Raw genomic sequence first — 18,005 nt, 5'->3', positions numbered from 1 at the left:
AGTCTTGAGAGCATAATGTCATTTCGGGCTTTGCTTGAGCCAGTAAGGTGTAGAATCTCGCATTCCTGTAGGTTGCGTGCACGGCACACTCCACATCTTGGATGCTACATCAGGCCGCCGCTGTCACTTGGACTCCCGTCAGGTCCTCTACCATTCTTTTGCCCATCTCCGCCGAGATGCCATCTTCGTCGTCTTCCCGCTGACTAGATAACCACTCGTAAGCTGAGCTGATCAGGATGTCGGACAGGGGGATATTGTACATTGCTAAGATCTTGATGATGCTCGCAATTGAAGAGATAGCCTGTCGACCTTCAGGTGTAATGTCCTAAAAGCCTTCGTGAGCAATTCGTCCGTAAGAGTCACGAGCAGCTCTCACATCATTCTTGTTCGAATAGACACCTTCAGCATCGAACCCTTCTCCACCTTCTCTGCTCTCCACTGAAGTGCCGACACTGACCCAAATGAGTCCGTTGAGCCCGAGGATGATATCGACTCCGGAAGGACCACACGGCGGAGGGATATGATGAAAATGAGATTTGAGACGACGAATGAGTCGTGGCGAAACGGACAAAAGTTGGCCATTGCGAAGCTTTCAACTCAATGAGCATGTGATGGTGCTTTGTGGGGAAGACCGACTTACCTTGCCGTATTTCAGTGATCTTGTATGCAAAGACATTGCGCCGTCACCGAAAAAGGCTTGTACTTCAGCCACGAGCAACTAGGATGAGGTATAAGTCACTGCTTTCCATGGCCGACTGCAGGAATGTCACGCACATCACCTTCCGCTAAGAACTCTCGCATCTTCAGGGCGTCACTCTCGATCTTCCGTCGCTGTCCCATGGCATCAGCTTGATGGTCACGATTAACGCCATATTGGAGCTGACCTGTACACCTCCAGGCAGATTGACGCTTGACAGCATGAGGACAGCATCCTGTCTTGCATTTGCGTCCACTCGCCAACGCATAGAACCAACTTCGACGATTCGTCCGATCACCAAGTCTCCGACCTCCGGTGTATACCTGTATGATGGTCAGATATGAGTTCAATGCGCAACATTTTGTGCCCTTTCAAGCTGCGTGTGAGATGGTATCCTAAACTTACCTCTGCTTCAAGGCCTTGACAGAGACAAGCTTGTTAACTCGCTCAATAGTTCCGGACAGTGACGAGACGACTTGCTCCTCATCGACATAGGTTCCGTGCCCCCTAGACATCAGTCAATACTGATTCAAACCCTCGCCGCCCATCCCCCACCTACCTCATATACTCTTTCGAGCTCGTAATGATCTCTCCTGGACTGACAATACCGCGATTAGTTGACGAGCCCTCGCCCAGATCACCCTGCTGGTCAATGTCCATTGACTCGTAATCCGGGGGTTTCCTATGGGTCTCATGGGGCCGCTCATGCTCGCTTGAGAATGAAAGGGCGGAGATCGGTGGTCTGGTCGTAATGCTGAACATGCTCTGAGCAGTGTGACAACAGATAGCTGGCAAGGTGAAAAAAAGATCAACGAAATCTATGCTTTGCATACAAATTTCAATGTGGCGGCGGGAAAAGGCAATAGAAAGGTCTGTCTGTCTGTCTGCCTACGGGGTGCATCATGCGAACGGACAGAAGCCTTCGCTGCTCTCCAAGCCCTTATATATGCCTCAGAATAGCCTGCCGCCTAACCGCTTCTTCCATACTCCCAGAGTTCTTCGCCTCATCCTCTTTGACCTTGAAGTAGGCATTCAACAGAGGCTGCCCGAAAGAATAAGTCAGCCACGCTCCATTGTCTCCCTTCAGATCCTTGACGGCAGCTGCCAGGGTTTCAGGAAGCGTCTTTGTTACTCCGAGGGTCTTTAGTTTTTGATCGCGTTCTGCAGCCGAGCCACCAGCGCCTAGACGTCCTTCGCACGGTCCCATAGTCAATGGCATTTGACTGTGTATCCCATCCATACCGGCAGCGATGATGGCGGCTGCTTGCAGGTACGGATTGGACAACGCATCTCCGACTCGGGCCTCAAAGTGAGAATCACCAAAACGGCGAATCGGAGCTGCGTTGCCCAAAGACCACATGACTGGACCGCCTCCATACCAGAATCTGCGTCCTTCCTGATATGAATCATACCCTCCCCGCAAGAATGCCGAGACACTAGGGAAGTGATCCAATAATCCAGCCAGAAACGCATCGCCAGGTTTGCTTCCCTCCTTATCGACAGAGACGTGCCAGTGTTGTCCGGCCGTGGGCCACTTTCCAGGAAAAGCATGAGGATGCATTGTAACGTGATATCCGTGCTTGTAAGCCAGGTCTTTGATGACTTCGGAGGCGTAGATCATGTTATCGATCGTCGTTACTGGATCCGCCGGACCCAGGGAGATCTCATACTTACTCGATGCGCCTTCCTGGTGATATCCCCATACGGCCAGCCCATTGGCTTCGAGGACATCCACAGCCTCATCTACGACTTTGAACACGGGATGTCTGCTTGCTGCGGTGTTGTAGAGGGGCGAGCCGGTAACGGGAACTACCTCCTCGGCGTCTGGATCGGTCAAGAAGTAGAACTCGATCTCTGATCCCATTAGCAGATTATAGCCTTTGGCTTTGGCTTCCTCCTGAGCCTTTCGGAGTGTTGATATGGGACATAAAGCGAAAGGTGTCGAGCTGTTGATGTATTGAGTCTCAATCACATTGACCATGCAACTCGCATAGTCCTTGTACAGCGCGCATCGCTTGATCGTCGTGTAATCTGGAACCCAGAGATCATCTCCGGCTTCAAAGTCCATGTCCATATGACCAGTCGTTGCAAAGTTCCTCAGTGTCTGACACACGACATTGATAGCTTGACCTTGGATGGTAGACTCGGCGGCCATCTGACGGGCTCGAGCGACTGTTAGAAATCGATCCAATGTGACATTCCCATAGGTCTTGGTTTGGTATCGGATCTTCCGAATGCCAGGATTGGAATGGAGGAAATGGCTCAACAAGCCTGATTGATCCAGCTGCATGTTGGTTGAGTCGAGGTTGGGCAAGATGCATCTTCTCTGACCAACCTCGCTTTGCTGAATATTCACCGCGTGTGTACAGTATGATCAATGACCGAGATGTCCGAAATTATTTGAACAGTATTGGTTCCGAGAACCCGATCAGATCAGATTCCCGAGGTCATGGTCCACCTCGTAAGATTCATAACAGCAACCTCCAGATAGCTGATGTCTCGTTTTGTCCAGAACAGGTATATGTCCCGTCAGAGCCAGGATCAGCTCTGCGAGATGGCTTATGATTACAAGTTGACGCGCCACGCCCGTGGTTCGTCGTGGAAATTTGCGGGAGATGATGATTTCTCTGGCGTAAGCTCGCCGGTGACGGAAACCAGCGCTGCTCGAAATGCACCGGGCAGCACTTCAAGACGAACTCAGACTGGCAGCATCTTGCCTCATGGCAAAGAGTGACGGAGCGGGAGTAGTGCCCGGGAGTCAGTTGCGTTCATCCTAGGAGCTTCACCTGCCTCGCACACAGAGAACTTCAAAGCTCCACATTCCCCAAGCACATCCGCCAGGATTGCTCCTCAGGCAACGCTTGTATCCGCTCTCCTTAGGTATTGACTGCTAGACAACGCCTTGGGCTGCTCAGTCCATACCAACCCTTCCTGCATATCTACCACAGATTGTGCCACAAATGTCATGCTGACGTAATGAGCTATGTCATGTTCGTATAAGATTTCAGGATGTCTTCGCTCAATTCAGCAAGTTTCCTTCCACAACGTCTGCACATCGCCTCGGTTGCGACAGAGAAGGGGCAAGACCATGCTTCAAACGGCGTCGAGCTCTGTGACGGTTGTCTCTTGAAACCAAGTCAATTCGCTGCTCGATCGAATTACAAAATAGCGGAAATGGCAAGCCCTTCGACGCGTCGAGGGTCTTCCGCCCAGGTTGACGAATCAACATCCGATCCAGCGGCTGAAGGACCATCGTCTCAGGAGTTTGAAGCGCTCGGAATCCTGGATGAGAAAGGACCAGCAGGGTACGAAGGGCGATATTTGGTCGATTGGGCCCCTGCAAATGATGGAGAGCCCTTCTCGCCTTCGTGGGAGAGAAAGACCGGATGCTCAGAGAAACTAGTGGATGATTGGCTCGCGAGAAAGGCCAAGGACCCAAGTATCGTAGGCAGACATGGAGGCGAAGCGGAAGAGGATTACGAGAGGCGCAAGAATCGGCAAGACAAGGGAAAAGGCAAAACGTTGAAGCGAGTCCGAAGTAAAGGTGCGTCAACTTGGACATCTCATCGCTTGTATTGACCGAGGGGGTTGCTTTTCTCAGGTGGAATCTCTGCACAGGGCTCTGAAGGGACCGAAGGCAAAGATTCTCCTCAGCAGAAACGGAGACCAACGTCTCGGGTAAAGCATGGTTGGGATTACGTTCCCATTCCAAGTCAAGAACAAGCGCCGATCAGGACGTCTATCGAGAGTGAGATTCGGCGAAGGAAGAAGGAAGGCCTTCCACCACTGCAATATGAGGTGAACGTCGACGGAGAGACTGGTCGAGCTACTCGAAAGCGCTCTAGGGACGTGTCGGGATCCACCAGTACCCCACGCCCGAGACAACCTCGACCATCGGGAGCTGGTTCAACGGGTGTTGCTTCTTCGGCGAATAAGAATCCGTCATCGTCGGAGAGCAAGTCAACGTCAGGTAACGGTGGTCCTCGACAAGTTGCAAATAATAGCTCGCCGATATCTCGAAAACACCCCTCAAAACCCCCGGCTTCGCGTTCCGATGTCCTCACTGCGAAGACACCACAGGATGCAGGCCGCGAGGAGACCTCTGGACCTTCACATTTGCCCAAAGACGTAAGCGGGAATAGCAAAGAAGCAAAGGAAGTACCAGCAAAGTCGAAATCAAGGATATCTTTCGCCTCCGATACACCTTCGACGAGCAAAGCAGCGCAAAAAGTACCCACAAAGTCGACTTCAACGAGCGCTCTCAGGGACCAGTCAGAATCGTTACTGGAAGCCAGTAAGGCCATGACTGCGAAGTCACCGAACCGCCGCATCCCTGCGACAGCCCAGAGTCCCAAGACTTCCCGCATGGGTCCAGTGCCCAATATCACCGGCAGTCAGTTTAAGGCAATGGTCAAGACTGTCGCCAACGGAGAAGAGCCGGCTTCCATCACGCGCGATTCGCCGGCAACTTCCCAAATCGATGCCATCGTCCACTTTTCGAGCCCTGTTGAAGCCGCGAACCGCTCTTCCCAGATCCAGCCGGTATCTAGTGCACCTCCCGCCAGCAGCACAATCCGGAGAAACGCGAACTCAGCCATACCCGCAAGTCCTGCAGGCTCGTTGTCTCGCAAGACGGCCATCAAGAGTACTCCCGGTCGCCCGAAGCCAAGGTCTGCAAACATGATCGCCAAGACTCCAATGAAGCCAGGACCGTCGACTGCGAGCGGTGAAGAGAGTTCTCATACATCCAGTGGAGACGAAGTACCGGAGGGAACTAGAAGGATAGGGCCAAATGGAGAAGTGAATTTTGTTGCGAATACCGATGAGGAACTTCCTTCTCTTGATTGGACACCGCCTAGGTCACAGGTTACAGCCCAGAAGCCAAAGGATGCGGTCACCATCGAGAAGACAGCGGATCCGACCGCGACTAGCTCCACTACGTCTGCGAAGACGCCCGCCATCAGCTCCACCACATCGGCGATGGCCGTCGAAAACCCCACTACGTCTGTAGCCGAGCAGAGCAAAGCCCCGGAGGCGGAAGTGAACGCCAATGCGAACGCGAGCGAAGCAGACGCCGTTGAGAAAGAGCTCGTGAGTCGTACATCCTTCCAATGCTCACGATCGTCCAAAGTCTACCACAGATCCGGCCCTTTCGGCGCCGCTCGCATCAGCAGAGGCCGGACCCAGCAAGACTGCTGCCCCGGTTGCGGCACCATCTCGTCCTGCCACAGACACCGATCCGTCTGATCCTATCTCTATCGAGCCCGAACTTCAAGTCCTCAAAAGGCTGATCGAAAACAAGAAGTCTCTGGACGAAGAAGTGATTCGCCTTCGTAATCTATATAACAATTCCGTTGAGGACAACAATTTCCTGAGGCAGTCCTACAAAGACGCTTCAGACAAAGCCGTCGCCGAGGTGCGCCGAGGCTATGAGCTCGAAGCTCAGATCGCGACACTCAAGGGACAGCTCAAGTTTGGCCTGAAGCAGAGAGAGCTTTTCAATGCGGCCAAGGAGAAGAAGCGTGAGGAGGAGGTCATTCGGTTGAGGATGGAGAACAAGGTTTTGATGGATCAAGCTCGCCTTACCGACGACGATGTACGACGAAAGGCGTCGGGATATGGAAAGCTGAAACACGAGAGGGATCAACTACTCGTCAAGAACATTGAGCTGCATGAGCAGGTCACATCTCTTACCGAACGAAATGAAGAACTATATGGACAGTTATCGACTCTCCGAGCTCGACTCATGGGCGTCATTCCTAGCGATTCGGAAGACGACGATGATGACTCGGAATACGGTTCACAAGAGGAGAATGGGGCAAATGATGCTCTCAAAGGATCGGGAGAAATGGGGAAGGGCACGGATGGGCACGAGAACGTCGGTCCAGGTCGAGAGACCCCACCGCAATCTGGGGAGGAAGGAGACGTGTTCACTGCATCGCAAGTTATCTCCTCAGAATACCAAGTCAGACAAACTCAAGCTCGAAGCACAGATGACGACACGATCTACCGATCTGGATTATTCCGGTGCAAGTGGAGGGATTTTGAGCGATGTAATGCTGTATTTGAGGATAAGGAGGTGAGTTGTCGACAAACCCCCGGCTTCCAGGTTGCCGCTGAGCACGAACGATAGGCTTTCGGAGCACACGTCGAGGCACACGCAAATGCGTAATATAGTCGAGGAGAGAAAGTTGTACCAAATAACAGGCGAGACGAGGGATCGAATCGTTTGAGCACCCAACATGTCACTATATGATTCAGAGATGTTGTTCCTCTGCCGATATCAGTTCTTGAAAGGTTTGCGATCGTCTGCAAGGGCGTCATGGCTGCATCTCCTTTTGCCAAGTTTTGCGTGACCGTTGCATATCTCAAGATACAGTTTACAAATACGGCTTATTAGACCTAAGAGCCCTTTCATTCTACCTTTTGTTGACTTATCCTAGTCCGCCCCATGGCCCGCGTATACGACGAGCCAATTGAATATCCCTCTGCATGATTGTCACTCGCTTTCCATGGACTGCACATAGGTTTCTGCAGACCCCAAAGAAATGAGCATAGGAAAACCTTGTTGATTGTGGACTCAAACTTACGCGTCCTCGAACAGATGAACCAAGAATGCCTCTGCGGCTTCTTGTAAAGCCAACAGAGCTGTACTTTGCCAACGTAAATTTCCAGCATCGATCGAAGCCATGTCGTATGAGACTTCACGGACCTGCCCAAGAGGAGATGGAGATTCAGCACCACTATGAGCTAAGATGGGACATACCAAGCGGGAGAAAGGGAGTTTGGCAATCAACAGATCCGTCGATTTTTGATACTTTCTAATCTCTCTCAGAGCGACTGTACCAGGTCGATAGCGTCGTTTCTTGGGATCGATATCTCTGGCGACTTCGGCGACTGGTCAGAACGGCTTTTAGCAAACGTTTTGCTCCCAAGAATGGAAAGAAAGGGGGGAGGGGGGATCCACTTAGATTGTCCGGAGGTACAGGGGTACAAAGATCTGTGTTCATGACCGTTTGGCCCTACTACTCACCTGATAATCTCGGTCTGGGAGCTTTTCCACCTGTACTCTTTCTCGCCGTGTTCTTCATACGCTTTCCACCAGGTAGATTGGTGAGAGAATTACGGCCGCCCCCCTCGTTAGGGTTGGAAACGGTACGAGCCATGATGTGGATGGATGGGGTTTTGAGATGAGATGAGAGTGATGGAAGACCAAGGCCGTTCTCGTGCAATTGGACGGTACAGAGGAATTGATCTGCCTGAGTGGCTGGATCGAGGATCAGCCGCGCCTGCGGAGAATGCAGATGATATGCGCGTCGATATAGATGGGATCAACAAAATGTTCGCTCAACGCGTTCTGTGTCGTCGAGTTCGGCCTTCATCGAAGCCTGGAGCGGCTCTTTTCCAGTCCAACGTGGCGCCCAGCAGTCTACCTGGCGTGCTTCAGACTCTTGATACCGCTCAATAATGCCAGTGGTATCGCTCCGCTAAGAAAGTATGGATCTCAACAGAAAATGTAGAGAAAGAAGGAAGGATTTAAACGAGACAACCCCATCCTTGGACCCCCGCGAATATTTCAACATTGATTTTTCTCGTAATAAAATGGACCAGCCACGCCGCGAATTCATGTCTGCCTCTTGATATGAAGCCATGGTGTACAACTACTATCATCTACTCTAGCTTATCAGCTACGAGCTCCAGAATGTCCGGTATTGATTTCCCAACGTTGGCTAGATTCTTTGCTACGGCTTGCCAGACGGGTCCATGATGAGGTTGGGCCTCGACACATTTATCAATGACCAATTGTTGGCGTTCCTGAAGCGCGTGATGGTCAGTTTCACTCATATATCTCTTTTCTTCTTTCACAACAAACGGAGAGACCCACCGGCTCGCCATGCTGTCTCTCAAATTTCAACCACCAGCCCCATGCGTCGCCCCAATCTGCGTCCGCTGTGATCGCGTTCTGCATCCATTGGCGCGTCTTTTCAATCTTACGCTCGGCCCAGAATAATCGAGCGACGGCAATGATCACGGCGGGATGTTCTCCAGCCTTTTTGAGCGCATCGACCGATCGGCCTTTGCGTTGTTGAGGAGCCTCCATGAAAATGGCCAATGACCATAAAAGAGGGGACGTTGGACATTCTTGCATAGCTGAAGAGCGGGTCAGCACTGTGAAGCTTGTCGAGATGGAATAGGATTCACCTCGAGCGAGGACACTCTTTGCCTGTTGAGCGCTCCCTGACCGCTCCTCAATTTTTATACTCTCCATCCACAACTCGTCATTCTTGGGATTGTGTAAGCGAGCCTTTTCAAGCAGCGATCGAGCTTTGATGACTATTCCAGCTTTCTCCTCTAGACGTGCGGAGAGGATCCAGAGCGGTATGGATTTCGGACACGACTTGCAGCCCTGTGCGTAGGCTGACCGAGCCTCTGACGTCTCGCCCCGAGATTCGAGAATCTGACCTCGGATCATGTGTAGTTTGTCGAACCCAGGGTATTTGCTGATGGCCTGTTGTAACGTGTCCAAAGCGGCGTCCAGCATCCCAAGCTGTCTCTCCAGCATGGCGGACTTCATCCAGATCTGAGACAGGGATCATCAGCAGCCGATATGAAGACGACCGACGACTACTCACACGCTCCGTGTCGGCCTGGGCTCGAGCCTTCTGCAAAATCTGCTGAGCAGCTTCCATTTCGTTCGTCTCTGATGCCAACTTTGCGGCGGCTAAGAAGATGGATTCCGAATCTTCATTCTGCTTGAACGCATCGGCCAGGATAGCATGAGCACCCGGAATGTCGCCACCCATCCACTTTTCCTTGGCCGCCATGAGCCAGAGAACCTCGGCGTGTGGACAGTGTTGGACACCCTTGGCTAGAACCTCTTGCACCGCATCACTAAGCATCGCGTCAGTGTCTCTGCTCCCGCAAAACTAGCTTTCAACTCACGGAGTGCCATGAGCTTTTTCAAATTCGGCAGCTCTTCGCCAGACTGACGGCGATGTCGGATAAGCCTCCAGCAATTTGACAAAGCAAGCTCGTGCAACTTCGTAGAAGCCGCCCTTCTCTGCTCTTTCAGCATCCTCCAGCCATACGTTCTTCCTGTCCTCTTCTTCGACCTCAAGGTGAATAGTGGCTTTGACGATAGCCTGAGCAGTGAGCGGACTGCCATCCTGTTCGCATTGTTCAGCCTCTTGCAACCATTGCTCTCGGCCCAGGATGACTGAATTCTTTTGCAGTGACGAGACGGCCATAGCCATGACTTTGTCCACTTGTGCGGCGAGCTTTCGCTGCTGTTCTAGATCGTATTCCACCTTGACTTCTGACATGGCGGTAGGCGTTTGCTCTGCCAATCGACCGGCAGCAATCCAGATCTCGTGCGAGGTCGGAATGACTTTTCGAGCCGAGTTGAGAACCTTTTTTGCATTCTCTGGTGTCTCCAAACGGGCAAGTGTAAGCCACAGCTCGACCGAGTTCGGAATGACTTCGACAGCTCTGGTGAGAAGTATTCGCGCATCCTCGGGATCTTCCTCGAGATTCACAGTTTCCTTCCATAATCGGACTGAATTCGGTACAAATTCCAGAGCTGATCCTAATCAGCAAGTGATCTATGTATTCAGTGCCAGACCTACCCTTTCTCAATACACGTTTCTTGGCAGCCGGCTCAGACTCAAGGGACGCAGCTTTGAGCCAGATCTTGACGGATTGCGGTACGTTCTGAACAGCTTTGCCGAGAACGACTTTGGCGTTCTCAGGCGTCTGAGCATATAGGGAGTGAGCCAAGTCTCGGATCGAGAACTGAGAACAACTCACATTCAACTCGGCGGCATGGAACCACACATCCTCGCTCTTTGGACACTTTTCACAGCCTTCCGCTATGATCTTTCTAGCAGCAACCATCTTCTTCGCATGGACTGTGAGACGTCAGCACCAGCTCGGACACCAGTTGCTCACCCTCCAAGGACGCAGCGGCGATCCAACCTGGTGCGTGTTTTGGATTCGACTGGATGAGATTCTGTAGCAGCTGACGAGCCTGTTTGATATCACTAGCGCACCGTCAGCTCCATTCCCGTCCCGTTGAAGCAAGCGCGCTCACCCTATTTGCGCATCCGTCTGTAGGATTTGACTGTTCAACGCCGTCATATACCCTCTCGGATCTATACTAGTCGAAGAGCCATTCGCTGCATCCTTTGAAGCTTGATCCAGACGCAGTGATAATACCTTGTCTCTAGCATTTCCAATGGAGATAAAGTCCGTCATCGTACCGTCTCCAGCCGGAGTCTCCAAGCCTCCATTCTGCGACATGCCGCTGATCAGTACCCAAAATCACTCCACCGTGATGATATCGCTTGCTCACCTCTTGCTGCTGAGCATCCAATTCACCCAACAAGGCGCTCCTACCGGCCACATCTGCCAGGACCGAATCACTGACGGCATAACTTCTTGTGTTCTGATTCTCTTCCAATCTCATGTTCTGCTTTCTCCGCTTCCCAGTCAAATTGCCAGCTTCCGGTATATTCTCCCAATCTGAATCTTTGAGCGTCGAAAGGGATCGTTTGAGATCGGCGAATTGAGTTTGAAGTTTTGGATTCTTCGCTCGTTCTTCCGCCGCCGCAGCTGCCTCTGCAGCTTCCCTGTAAGGATCCTGTCAGCCCGCCCCCCAAGCCCTCCTGCAAGACATATACACTCGAACGTGCTCACCTCCTCGCTCTCCGCCTCGCATCCATTCGTTCATCTACGCTCTCCCATATTTTATCCGCTTCTTCGTCGTCCGCTTCGTACACTGTCCCTGCGAATAGATTCCGCTCATCATCTGGATCCTGAAGCGCATCTGGATCCGGAACATCTTCACCACGTCTGGCTTGAGCTTCGCTGTATCAGCCATCACGAGGAGGAAAACCCAACATCAGCCTAAAGATCGTTCAACTCGCCATCGCGATGGGCATCAAAGGGCCAAAAAAAGAAACTCACGCGACGGCTTCGGCACTTGGTCCTTCTCTAGCAGGTCCAATATCAGATCGAGTGGTGAATCCAGAGGCACTACAAAAGTGTTCAGTATATCACTCCCTCTACAACTGGGTTGGAATGACTCACCCTCGTCCAAGACCTGCTACGTAGCTTGCTGGTGCAGCTTGATTCAGGAAGTTGTACCTGATCTCCTTGGGCACATGCTTAACCGTCCCGATGGCCGCCATGGTGTGAGCTGCCCCTCTGTCGAGTCCAAGCCGTGGATGGTTCAAATACAAGGGACTGCAACGAGCTCTGGTGCACTCTGGCCACCCGGAAAAAAAAAGGAGGAGATATAGGCGTATCGTACACGCTAGCTGAAATAGGCGCCCAAGACTCGATGTTCCCGAGTGCGACTGAAGCTGCTGCATTGAAACATTTAAGTAACATTCCCTCAAGCATCGATGGCCAGCATCTCAGTTGCTGCGAGCAGCGGTTCCGCTCCAGGCGTCGATGTGAAATGTAAGGAGAAGACCACAGAGGGAGAGACGGTAGAGTTCCAGTCGCACTCTATGCGCATCACGTCCGGCGGGTCTATACATTCTTATGTCCGGTTCGCATTGAAACACCTCAAGGTGAGCTGAGCGAACGAGCATACGATCACTTTCGGTCCTGACTGGCACTGATATGGGCTCTCTTGGCTGATAGGATAATCCGGCGATACCACTCGTCTTACATACTCTCCCTTCGAATCTCCCTTCCTCCCCGTCCTCGACGTCGACCAAAAAATCAAGGACGAAAGCCCGTACAGAGTCTTCGGTTCAGGCTGCTGGTCCTGACCAACAAGCGCAAGCACAAGCACCTGTGACTGGGGATGCGGACGTCAATGTAGGATCTGTCTCATCGAAAATGTCTCCATCCCGCGCCACTTCCTCTCTCCATCCGTGTACGCTCACAGTGCCCCGATTGATATCAGTCGTCGAACTCATCAAGCGACAATACCTGCTGGAGCTAGATAAATCAGGCAAGGGTAAAGGTAAACATCGAGCGACGGGATTATGGCAGTATACACAAAGTGGGCTCTTATCTGATTCTGCCGACCGCGACCAGGCTGGAGGACCGAACCGTTTAAAATCCGATGCGTTCAAGGATCCTGAGGCGTTGAAGAGGGTTTTGGAAGGTTCCACAAGGTCAGGTCATCGCGTGAGATTTTTTTCCCTTTCAGTCTTGAAGCTGATGCATCTAACAGACCTAAAATGAGACATCGGCCATATCTCAAAATCACACTGTCCACTCGACCGCTAGACCTTGAGAAGCAGAAAAATACCACTTGTCAATATGTCCTCGTGGGACGATCAAGAGGAAAGACAAAGGGGAGAAGCACGGAAAACGGCGAGGCTACGATGGCTGAGGAAGCAGCAGACAAGCCGCCAGAGTCCGATGCCCCGACGTCCGGGCGTATGGTGGACGGGGGCGGGACAATGACTCAGCATAGGAAGGACTCAAATCTCAAGGGACAGAGTACCGGGAAGAAGCGCAAGGCTGGAGAACCCAGTAGTCAGGACGTGTCACGGACCAAAAAGCAGCAAAAGCAGCGGTAGACCCGTTGAAGTTGTATTTTAAGGATGCATATGCCTGGACATTGATGAGATGGGACTTGGGGTGATGTCGATGCTGAACTGAACTGTACTGAGATGATGTTGCAGCGCCACGAATTGCCGTCACCTCCTCACGGGCGACAGGTACCTCGTCTCCACAGTATCGGGTAACGGACTCATTTCGGGTAAAGCTGGCGGCAATTGAACCGTTGTGCCCTGTGCCAACAGCGACATCAGCAGAGCCTTCGTAATATCGTCACCCGACATGGCTCACGCTTGGATCCTGCCTTGCGGCCCAGCTGGCCCCAGGCATCTCTACTTCAAACTTGACATACAGATCCCCTTTATCTTCCCTCCCTATCCTGGGCATCCCTTCGCCTCGGATGAGCCATTCATCTCCAGGGTTGATAACTCGTTCGCCTCGACCTGAATCTATGCGGATCCCTCGTCCGTCTAAATGCACGAAAAAGACCCTGCTGAATCCTAGTAGTGCCTCTGAGAGGGATATACGGACAGTCGTCCGTAGATTGGAGGGATGAGATGGATGCGGTCGGAGGAAAGGATGTGTTTTATGGTGAATGTGGAAAATGACATCGCCCGGGGGTATGTCGGGCTAGAGAACGAGCTTGAGTGAGCCAACATGCTTTGATATAGACTCTTTCGCCTACTCACCGCCTCGTCACCCTCTCCTTTCAGGGCTATCCGCTCGCCGTCCTCGGTTCCAGGTTGGATGTGGAATTCGACTCTTTTCTTATCTCTGAGCACTTTGGCTCCTTTACACTTTTTGCACCTGTCAGACATGTCAGCCAAAGAAAAAAACGTTCAAACCTTAGATCAGGATGCTCACTTTTCCTTATCCCTCAAACGTGTGCCTTCCCCATGACAATCGGTACAAGTGACTTTCATCTTTCCCACTAGACCAGGACCAAGCTGCGCCGAGCAGTTCTTAGCCAAACCCCACTGTCAATTTTTGTGGTACAGGACTCACATGCCTATCCGCAATGACGGATCCCTTACCATCACACGTCTTACACTTGCTTGGCTTGACTCCCGTCCTGGCTCCACTTCCGTGACAATGGCTACACACACGATCCCTCTCGAGACCCATCACTACCCGTTTGCCCTTATATGCTTCCTCCAGCGTGACGTTGTAATCGACAACGGTATCAGGTCCACGGGTAGGTTTTCGACGGCTAGGTCCGGGACCTATAGAGATGTCAGCGGAACGTTCTGTGACCCCTCCTCGACGCAAGATGAACGCTTGTTGTCTCACCCGCTGAATCAAAGCTGAAACCTCCCCCGAAACCGAATGACGCCCCTCCAAACATTTCTGCAAATATATCGTCCATGTCGACTCCACCATCGAATCCTCTAGGAGCGCCATCCGGTCCATATTCATCGTACGCTGCGCGCTAGGAGAAGCTGATGAGCTGTCTGTGGGATGTATCCCATGGTCCGACCACCTACATTGTTAGGATCACAGAGCGTCTCGTATCTATTCTTCGTCAGCAAAAGGTTGAGAGAGCTAGCTCGAGGCCTCACGCGCGATCACTCACGCTTGTCCGATCTTCTGGAACATCTCATGTGCTTGAGGGTCGTCAGGGTTCTGATCTTTGGCATCAGCCGCAAGGCCTTCGTAAGACCATGGAATTATTCACCTTGTCCTGAACACAGTGCATCAGCTGTGAGTAGCTCGCGAGGTCGACTGCTTACTCACCGGATGATGCAGCATAGCCTAGTGACAATGCATGTCTCAGCATCAGGTGATCATGACATAGCCATCCATCATCCCTCTCACCTTCCGCTTGTAAGCCCGCTTGATCTCTACTTCATCCGCATCTATGGAAACCTCCAAGAGGTCATAATATGTCCTGTCCGCGACCACTACATGGGTCAGAAGGGGGCCTGGACTTTGGATACTTGCTGGCTCAATTAGACAAATCTCTCCGTAAGCGTCGATCCTGATTCTTGAGTCCTCTCCAATACACGAAGATCTACCAATGCTCTGCGAGATGATGATGCAAAGCTGAATTGCAGGTCCTAAAAAAATCGCGGAACGTTCGGAAAACGCATCAATCTCCGTGCCACGTGGGACGATGCTTGTCAGTGGAGGTGCAACGATGGTCAGTGAGCTATCAATGCATGTTATGTGGTCCACCACAGGTGCAAAGGTTGCAGTGAACACCCTGCGTTTGACTATTCCGTCATTGGCATTGATATTTCCGTGGTCATGACTTTGTCTTGGAGCAGTAACGATGATGAGAGCGTATCATAATACGGCCACCGGTCCGTCCTTCCGAAGTTGCCGACCGACCTCGAGGCTTTTTAATACCAGATGCAATGTGTTGTTGAGCCGTTTGACTATCTGACTATCTGTGCTTTCTAACCGGATCACAATCCAGAGCTTGCATTATGAGCTACCTTGACCAATTGTTTGGGCTACACGGCAAGACCGCCCTGTGAGTCTTACTCCGAAGACTGAACTGCTGTCCCGAGAGAGACAGGCCGTCCTCATTTTCTCCTCCATTTCCTGGCGAGGGTTCGATGGCGAGCGCGCGGGTGTGACTCGGGGAGATGATTACAGCGGATCCGTGGCTGACGATATCCGCCTACAGCGTCACAGGAGCCACCCGGGGTATCGGCGCTCGTTTGGCGCTTGCTCTGTCCAAAGCCGGAGCCGATCTGATCCTCGTTCAACGGAACGAAAGTAACACATCGACTCGGGAACAAGTACGTAGCTCAGGTGGACCCGAAGGAAAGGGAGGCAAGGCAGATATCGTCGTCTGCGATTTAGCAGATAAAGATCAAGTTGGAGGACTGATCGAAAAAGTGACAAAGGGGATGGGAAGAGAATTGGATATCGTTGTGAATTGTGGTGAGTTAAAGCTTAGGCGTTTGGCATCAGATGGATTTGCTGGATTCGATCGAAATGGGAGGACTCATTTTCTGCACCTCCACGCCATAAGGCTCGCCAGGAAGGCGGACTAGAGCTGACACTGGCGTTCCGCTCAGGCGGTATTCAACGACGTCATCCCGTCGAAGTATTCCCCGACGATGACTGGAACGAAGTTCTCCAAGTCAACCTACACACAGTCTTCACCATCACGCGAGACGCAGGTCGGCACATGTTGGAGACTCGAGGCGGAGTCGCGGGTCAAGCACCTGTACAGTCTGCAAATGGACAGAAAAAGGATAATGGGAAGATTATCAATTTATCGAGTCTCGTCGCTTTCCAAGGTGGTCTGAATGTTGTCGCGTACGCCGCTGCGAAGCATGGTGTTCAGGGCATCGTGAGTCAAAACCCTTTCCTTTGAGCTATGCCCTCCCCTCCCCCTGGTCCTCCCCCCTTGCTCCCTATAGAGTCTCGCTCACACAGCTCTGGCCAGGTCAAATCATTCTCCAACGGGTGGTCTTCAAAGGGTGTCAATGTCAATGCGATTGCGCCAGGCTACATCTCGACCGATGTGAGTTGATCGCCTTCTCCTCGTGAGGAGGAAAACAGGTGTAGGGCTGACACCTTGTCAATTCAGATGAATGAAGCGCTCATCGCTGACCCCGTTCGATCTCGTCAAATTCTCGAACGGATCCCAGCTGGAAGATGGGGTACACCAGACGATTTCGAAGGTGCCATCGTCTACCTCGCCAGCAAAGCGAGTGACTACGTTTCGGGAGAGTGTCTCGTCGTCGATGGTGGATGGATGGGAAGTGAGTCGAGAACGCCGCCGCGGCATCTGCGGGGTCCCAACGGGAGGTAAGCTGATGTGAATACACAGGGTAATGGCTGTGGGCTTGGACGGCTACCTGTGCTCGAGGACTGTTCTGCTCTCAGAGGCAGATGTTGGGCTGGAATGCATGAGCTGAATCTGCTAGAATGGGACCAGCCTTATTCCGCTGCCAAATCCACGTTCATATGTCCGTCGAGCGAGTCTCATCAGGGCATCTCGTCGAAGCAAGCGTATTGGGAGATGAGACCTTAACAGAGGCTCTGATACAACAACCCAATCAAGCTCAGAATATCCATGTGTCGGAAGTGGGTGAAAACGACTACGCTCACGAGATTCTCATCTGGCACATGAAGCGGGACTCAGGAGATCAGTAAGCGTAATCACGAGAGATGGTGCCGCAGAGTTCACACACCGCCGATCGTGTCCCTGCCGCTCAAGACACGACGCTATGCCTCATATACTCGGTCAGTGCAGTGCTTCGAATGCGTACCGAGAGAGGTTTGCACAGTACTAGCATGGTGGGTTCGTTAACGCTGACAGACGCTGTCGGGAAACGGGTCCTACTGAGTCGGGGAATGAGATTGACAGATTCATCTCCCGCAGCGCCTGTCATAATCATCTCGTCCGGAGACTCGAAGCTATGGCGCTTATCCAAGGACGAGCGTCGGCCTCCATCATCCTACACTATAATCACAAAAATGCTATAGGCAAGCTTCGCAAGAGCCTCTTTGTTCCTAGCCATCGAATGCTATCACGTCACATCATCTGTCCTTCGTTGCCCGGGAGCACACCACTCCCGACGGACATTGTTCCTCCCTCGGCTCCGAGCAGTGCACACCTTTATCTCACGGGAAATATACTACTCTCCCGTGCACTCCCGAAGAGATGTGGGGTCCCGACGAGACCGCTGTACGGTAGGTAACTCCCTGATCTTGTCATACACCTGGGATGTCATCGTGGCGTTAAACACCATACACATAGCGCCTACTTTTAGTGGGATACGACGATGGCGGGTCGGCGCAAATATGGCAAGGGAGTTAATGA

At 52.1% G+C, this 18,005-nt stretch overlaps 8 protein-coding genes across 8 annotated transcripts; 3 read left to right on the top strand and 5 right to left on the bottom strand.

Moving 5' to 3' along the window:
• Positions 1 to 109: 109 nt before the first annotated feature.
• On the bottom strand, positions 110 to 1,357 carry BD324DRAFT_580423 (putative exosome complex exonuclease rrp4; the record flags this gene model as incomplete). The annotated part of the gene is made up of 7 exons (XM_022013438.1): positions 110 to 325; positions 377 to 589; positions 641 to 718; positions 775 to 831; positions 885 to 1,020; positions 1,103 to 1,204; positions 1,257 to 1,357. The coding sequence occupies 7 exons, from the start codon at positions 1,355 to 1,357 to the stop codon at positions 110 to 112; spliced, it is 903 nt and encodes a 300-aa protein (XP_021870940.1).
• A 280-nt stretch (positions 1,358 to 1,637) lies between these two features.
• On the bottom strand, positions 1,638 to 2,987 carry BD324DRAFT_651347 (hypothetical protein; the record flags this gene model as incomplete). The annotated part of the gene is made up of 1 exon (XM_022018318.1): positions 1,638 to 2,987. The coding sequence occupies one exon, from the start codon at positions 2,985 to 2,987 to the stop codon at positions 1,638 to 1,640; it is 1,350 nt and encodes a 449-aa protein (XP_021870939.1).
• Positions 2,988 to 3,347: 360 nt separating this feature from the next.
• Positions 3,348 to 6,117, top strand: BD324DRAFT_475166 (hypothetical protein). The gene is made up of 3 exons (XM_022012888.1): positions 3,348 to 4,241; positions 4,299 to 5,784; positions 5,829 to 6,117. The coding sequence occupies exons 1-3, from the start codon at positions 3,707 to 3,709 to the stop codon at positions 5,986 to 5,988; spliced, it is 2,181 nt and encodes a 726-aa protein (XP_021870938.1). The 5' UTR covers positions 3,348 to 3,706; the 3' UTR covers positions 5,989 to 6,117.
• Positions 6,118 to 7,044: 927 nt separating this feature from the next.
• On the bottom strand, positions 7,045 to 8,231 carry BD324DRAFT_601666 (histone-fold-containing protein). The gene is made up of 4 exons (XM_022013934.1): positions 7,731 to 8,231; positions 7,464 to 7,594; positions 7,288 to 7,409; positions 7,045 to 7,228 (listed from the first exon to the last, which is right to left on the bottom strand). Exons 1-4 carry the CDS (start codon positions 7,861 to 7,863, stop codon positions 7,132 to 7,134), a joined length of 483 nt encoding a protein of 160 aa, XP_021870937.1. The 5' UTR covers positions 7,864 to 8,231; the 3' UTR covers positions 7,045 to 7,131.
• A 72-nt stretch (positions 8,232 to 8,303) lies between these two features.
• On the bottom strand, positions 8,304 to 11,949 carry BD324DRAFT_627490 (PRP1 splicing factor, N-terminal-domain-containing protein). The gene is made up of 13 exons (XM_022016006.1): positions 11,786 to 11,949; positions 11,663 to 11,731; positions 11,393 to 11,563; positions 11,049 to 11,325; positions 10,788 to 10,987; positions 10,646 to 10,737; positions 10,505 to 10,605; positions 10,324 to 10,450; positions 9,641 to 10,277; positions 9,331 to 9,589; positions 8,900 to 9,278; positions 8,583 to 8,848; positions 8,304 to 8,512 (listed from the first exon to the last, which is right to left on the bottom strand). Exons 1-13 carry the CDS (start codon positions 11,884 to 11,886, stop codon positions 8,369 to 8,371), a joined length of 2,823 nt encoding a protein of 940 aa, XP_021870936.1. The 5' UTR covers positions 11,887 to 11,949; the 3' UTR covers positions 8,304 to 8,368.
• Positions 11,950 to 11,966: 17 nt separating this feature from the next.
• Positions 11,967 to 13,245, top strand: BD324DRAFT_627488 (hypothetical protein). Its single transcript, XM_022016005.1, has 3 exons — positions 11,967 to 12,273; positions 12,347 to 12,828; positions 12,888 to 13,245. Exons 1-3 carry the CDS (start codon positions 12,103 to 12,105, stop codon positions 13,237 to 13,239), a joined length of 1,005 nt encoding a protein of 334 aa, XP_021870935.1. The 5' UTR covers positions 11,967 to 12,102; the 3' UTR covers positions 13,240 to 13,245.
• A 4-nt stretch (positions 13,246 to 13,249) lies between these two features.
• BD324DRAFT_627481 (chaperone regulator) lies at positions 13,250 to 15,391 on the bottom strand. The gene is made up of 12 exons (XM_022016004.1): positions 15,161 to 15,391; positions 15,035 to 15,120; positions 14,953 to 14,971; positions 14,920 to 14,922; positions 14,793 to 14,844; positions 14,704 to 14,731; positions 14,510 to 14,648; positions 14,225 to 14,442; positions 14,084 to 14,166; positions 13,909 to 14,026; positions 13,511 to 13,849; positions 13,250 to 13,452 (listed from the first exon to the last, which is right to left on the bottom strand). Coding segments are annotated over exons 1-12 (1,179 nt in total). The 5' UTR covers positions 15,162 to 15,391; the 3' UTR covers positions 13,250 to 13,359.
• Positions 15,392 to 15,579: 188 nt separating this feature from the next.
• Positions 15,580 to 17,101, top strand: BD324DRAFT_627480 (hypothetical protein). The gene is made up of 6 exons (XM_022016003.1): positions 15,580 to 15,695; positions 15,852 to 16,111; positions 16,249 to 16,526; positions 16,623 to 16,700; positions 16,767 to 16,941; positions 17,010 to 17,101. Exons 1-6 carry the CDS (start codon positions 15,649 to 15,651, stop codon positions 17,012 to 17,014), a joined length of 843 nt encoding a protein of 280 aa, XP_021870933.1. The 5' UTR covers positions 15,580 to 15,648; the 3' UTR covers positions 17,015 to 17,101.
• The last annotated feature ends 904 nt before the right edge of the window (positions 17,102 to 18,005 follow it).

This window comes from Kockovaella imperatae (genome assembly GCF_002102565.1).
Source record: "Kockovaella imperatae strain NRRL Y-17943 chromosome Unknown BD324scaffold_7, whole genome shotgun sequence".
Classification (NCBI taxonomy): domain Eukaryota; kingdom Fungi; phylum Basidiomycota; class Tremellomycetes; order Tremellales; family Cuniculitremaceae; genus Kockovaella; species Kockovaella imperatae.
This window is presented reverse-complemented; position numbering and strand designations above follow the sequence as displayed.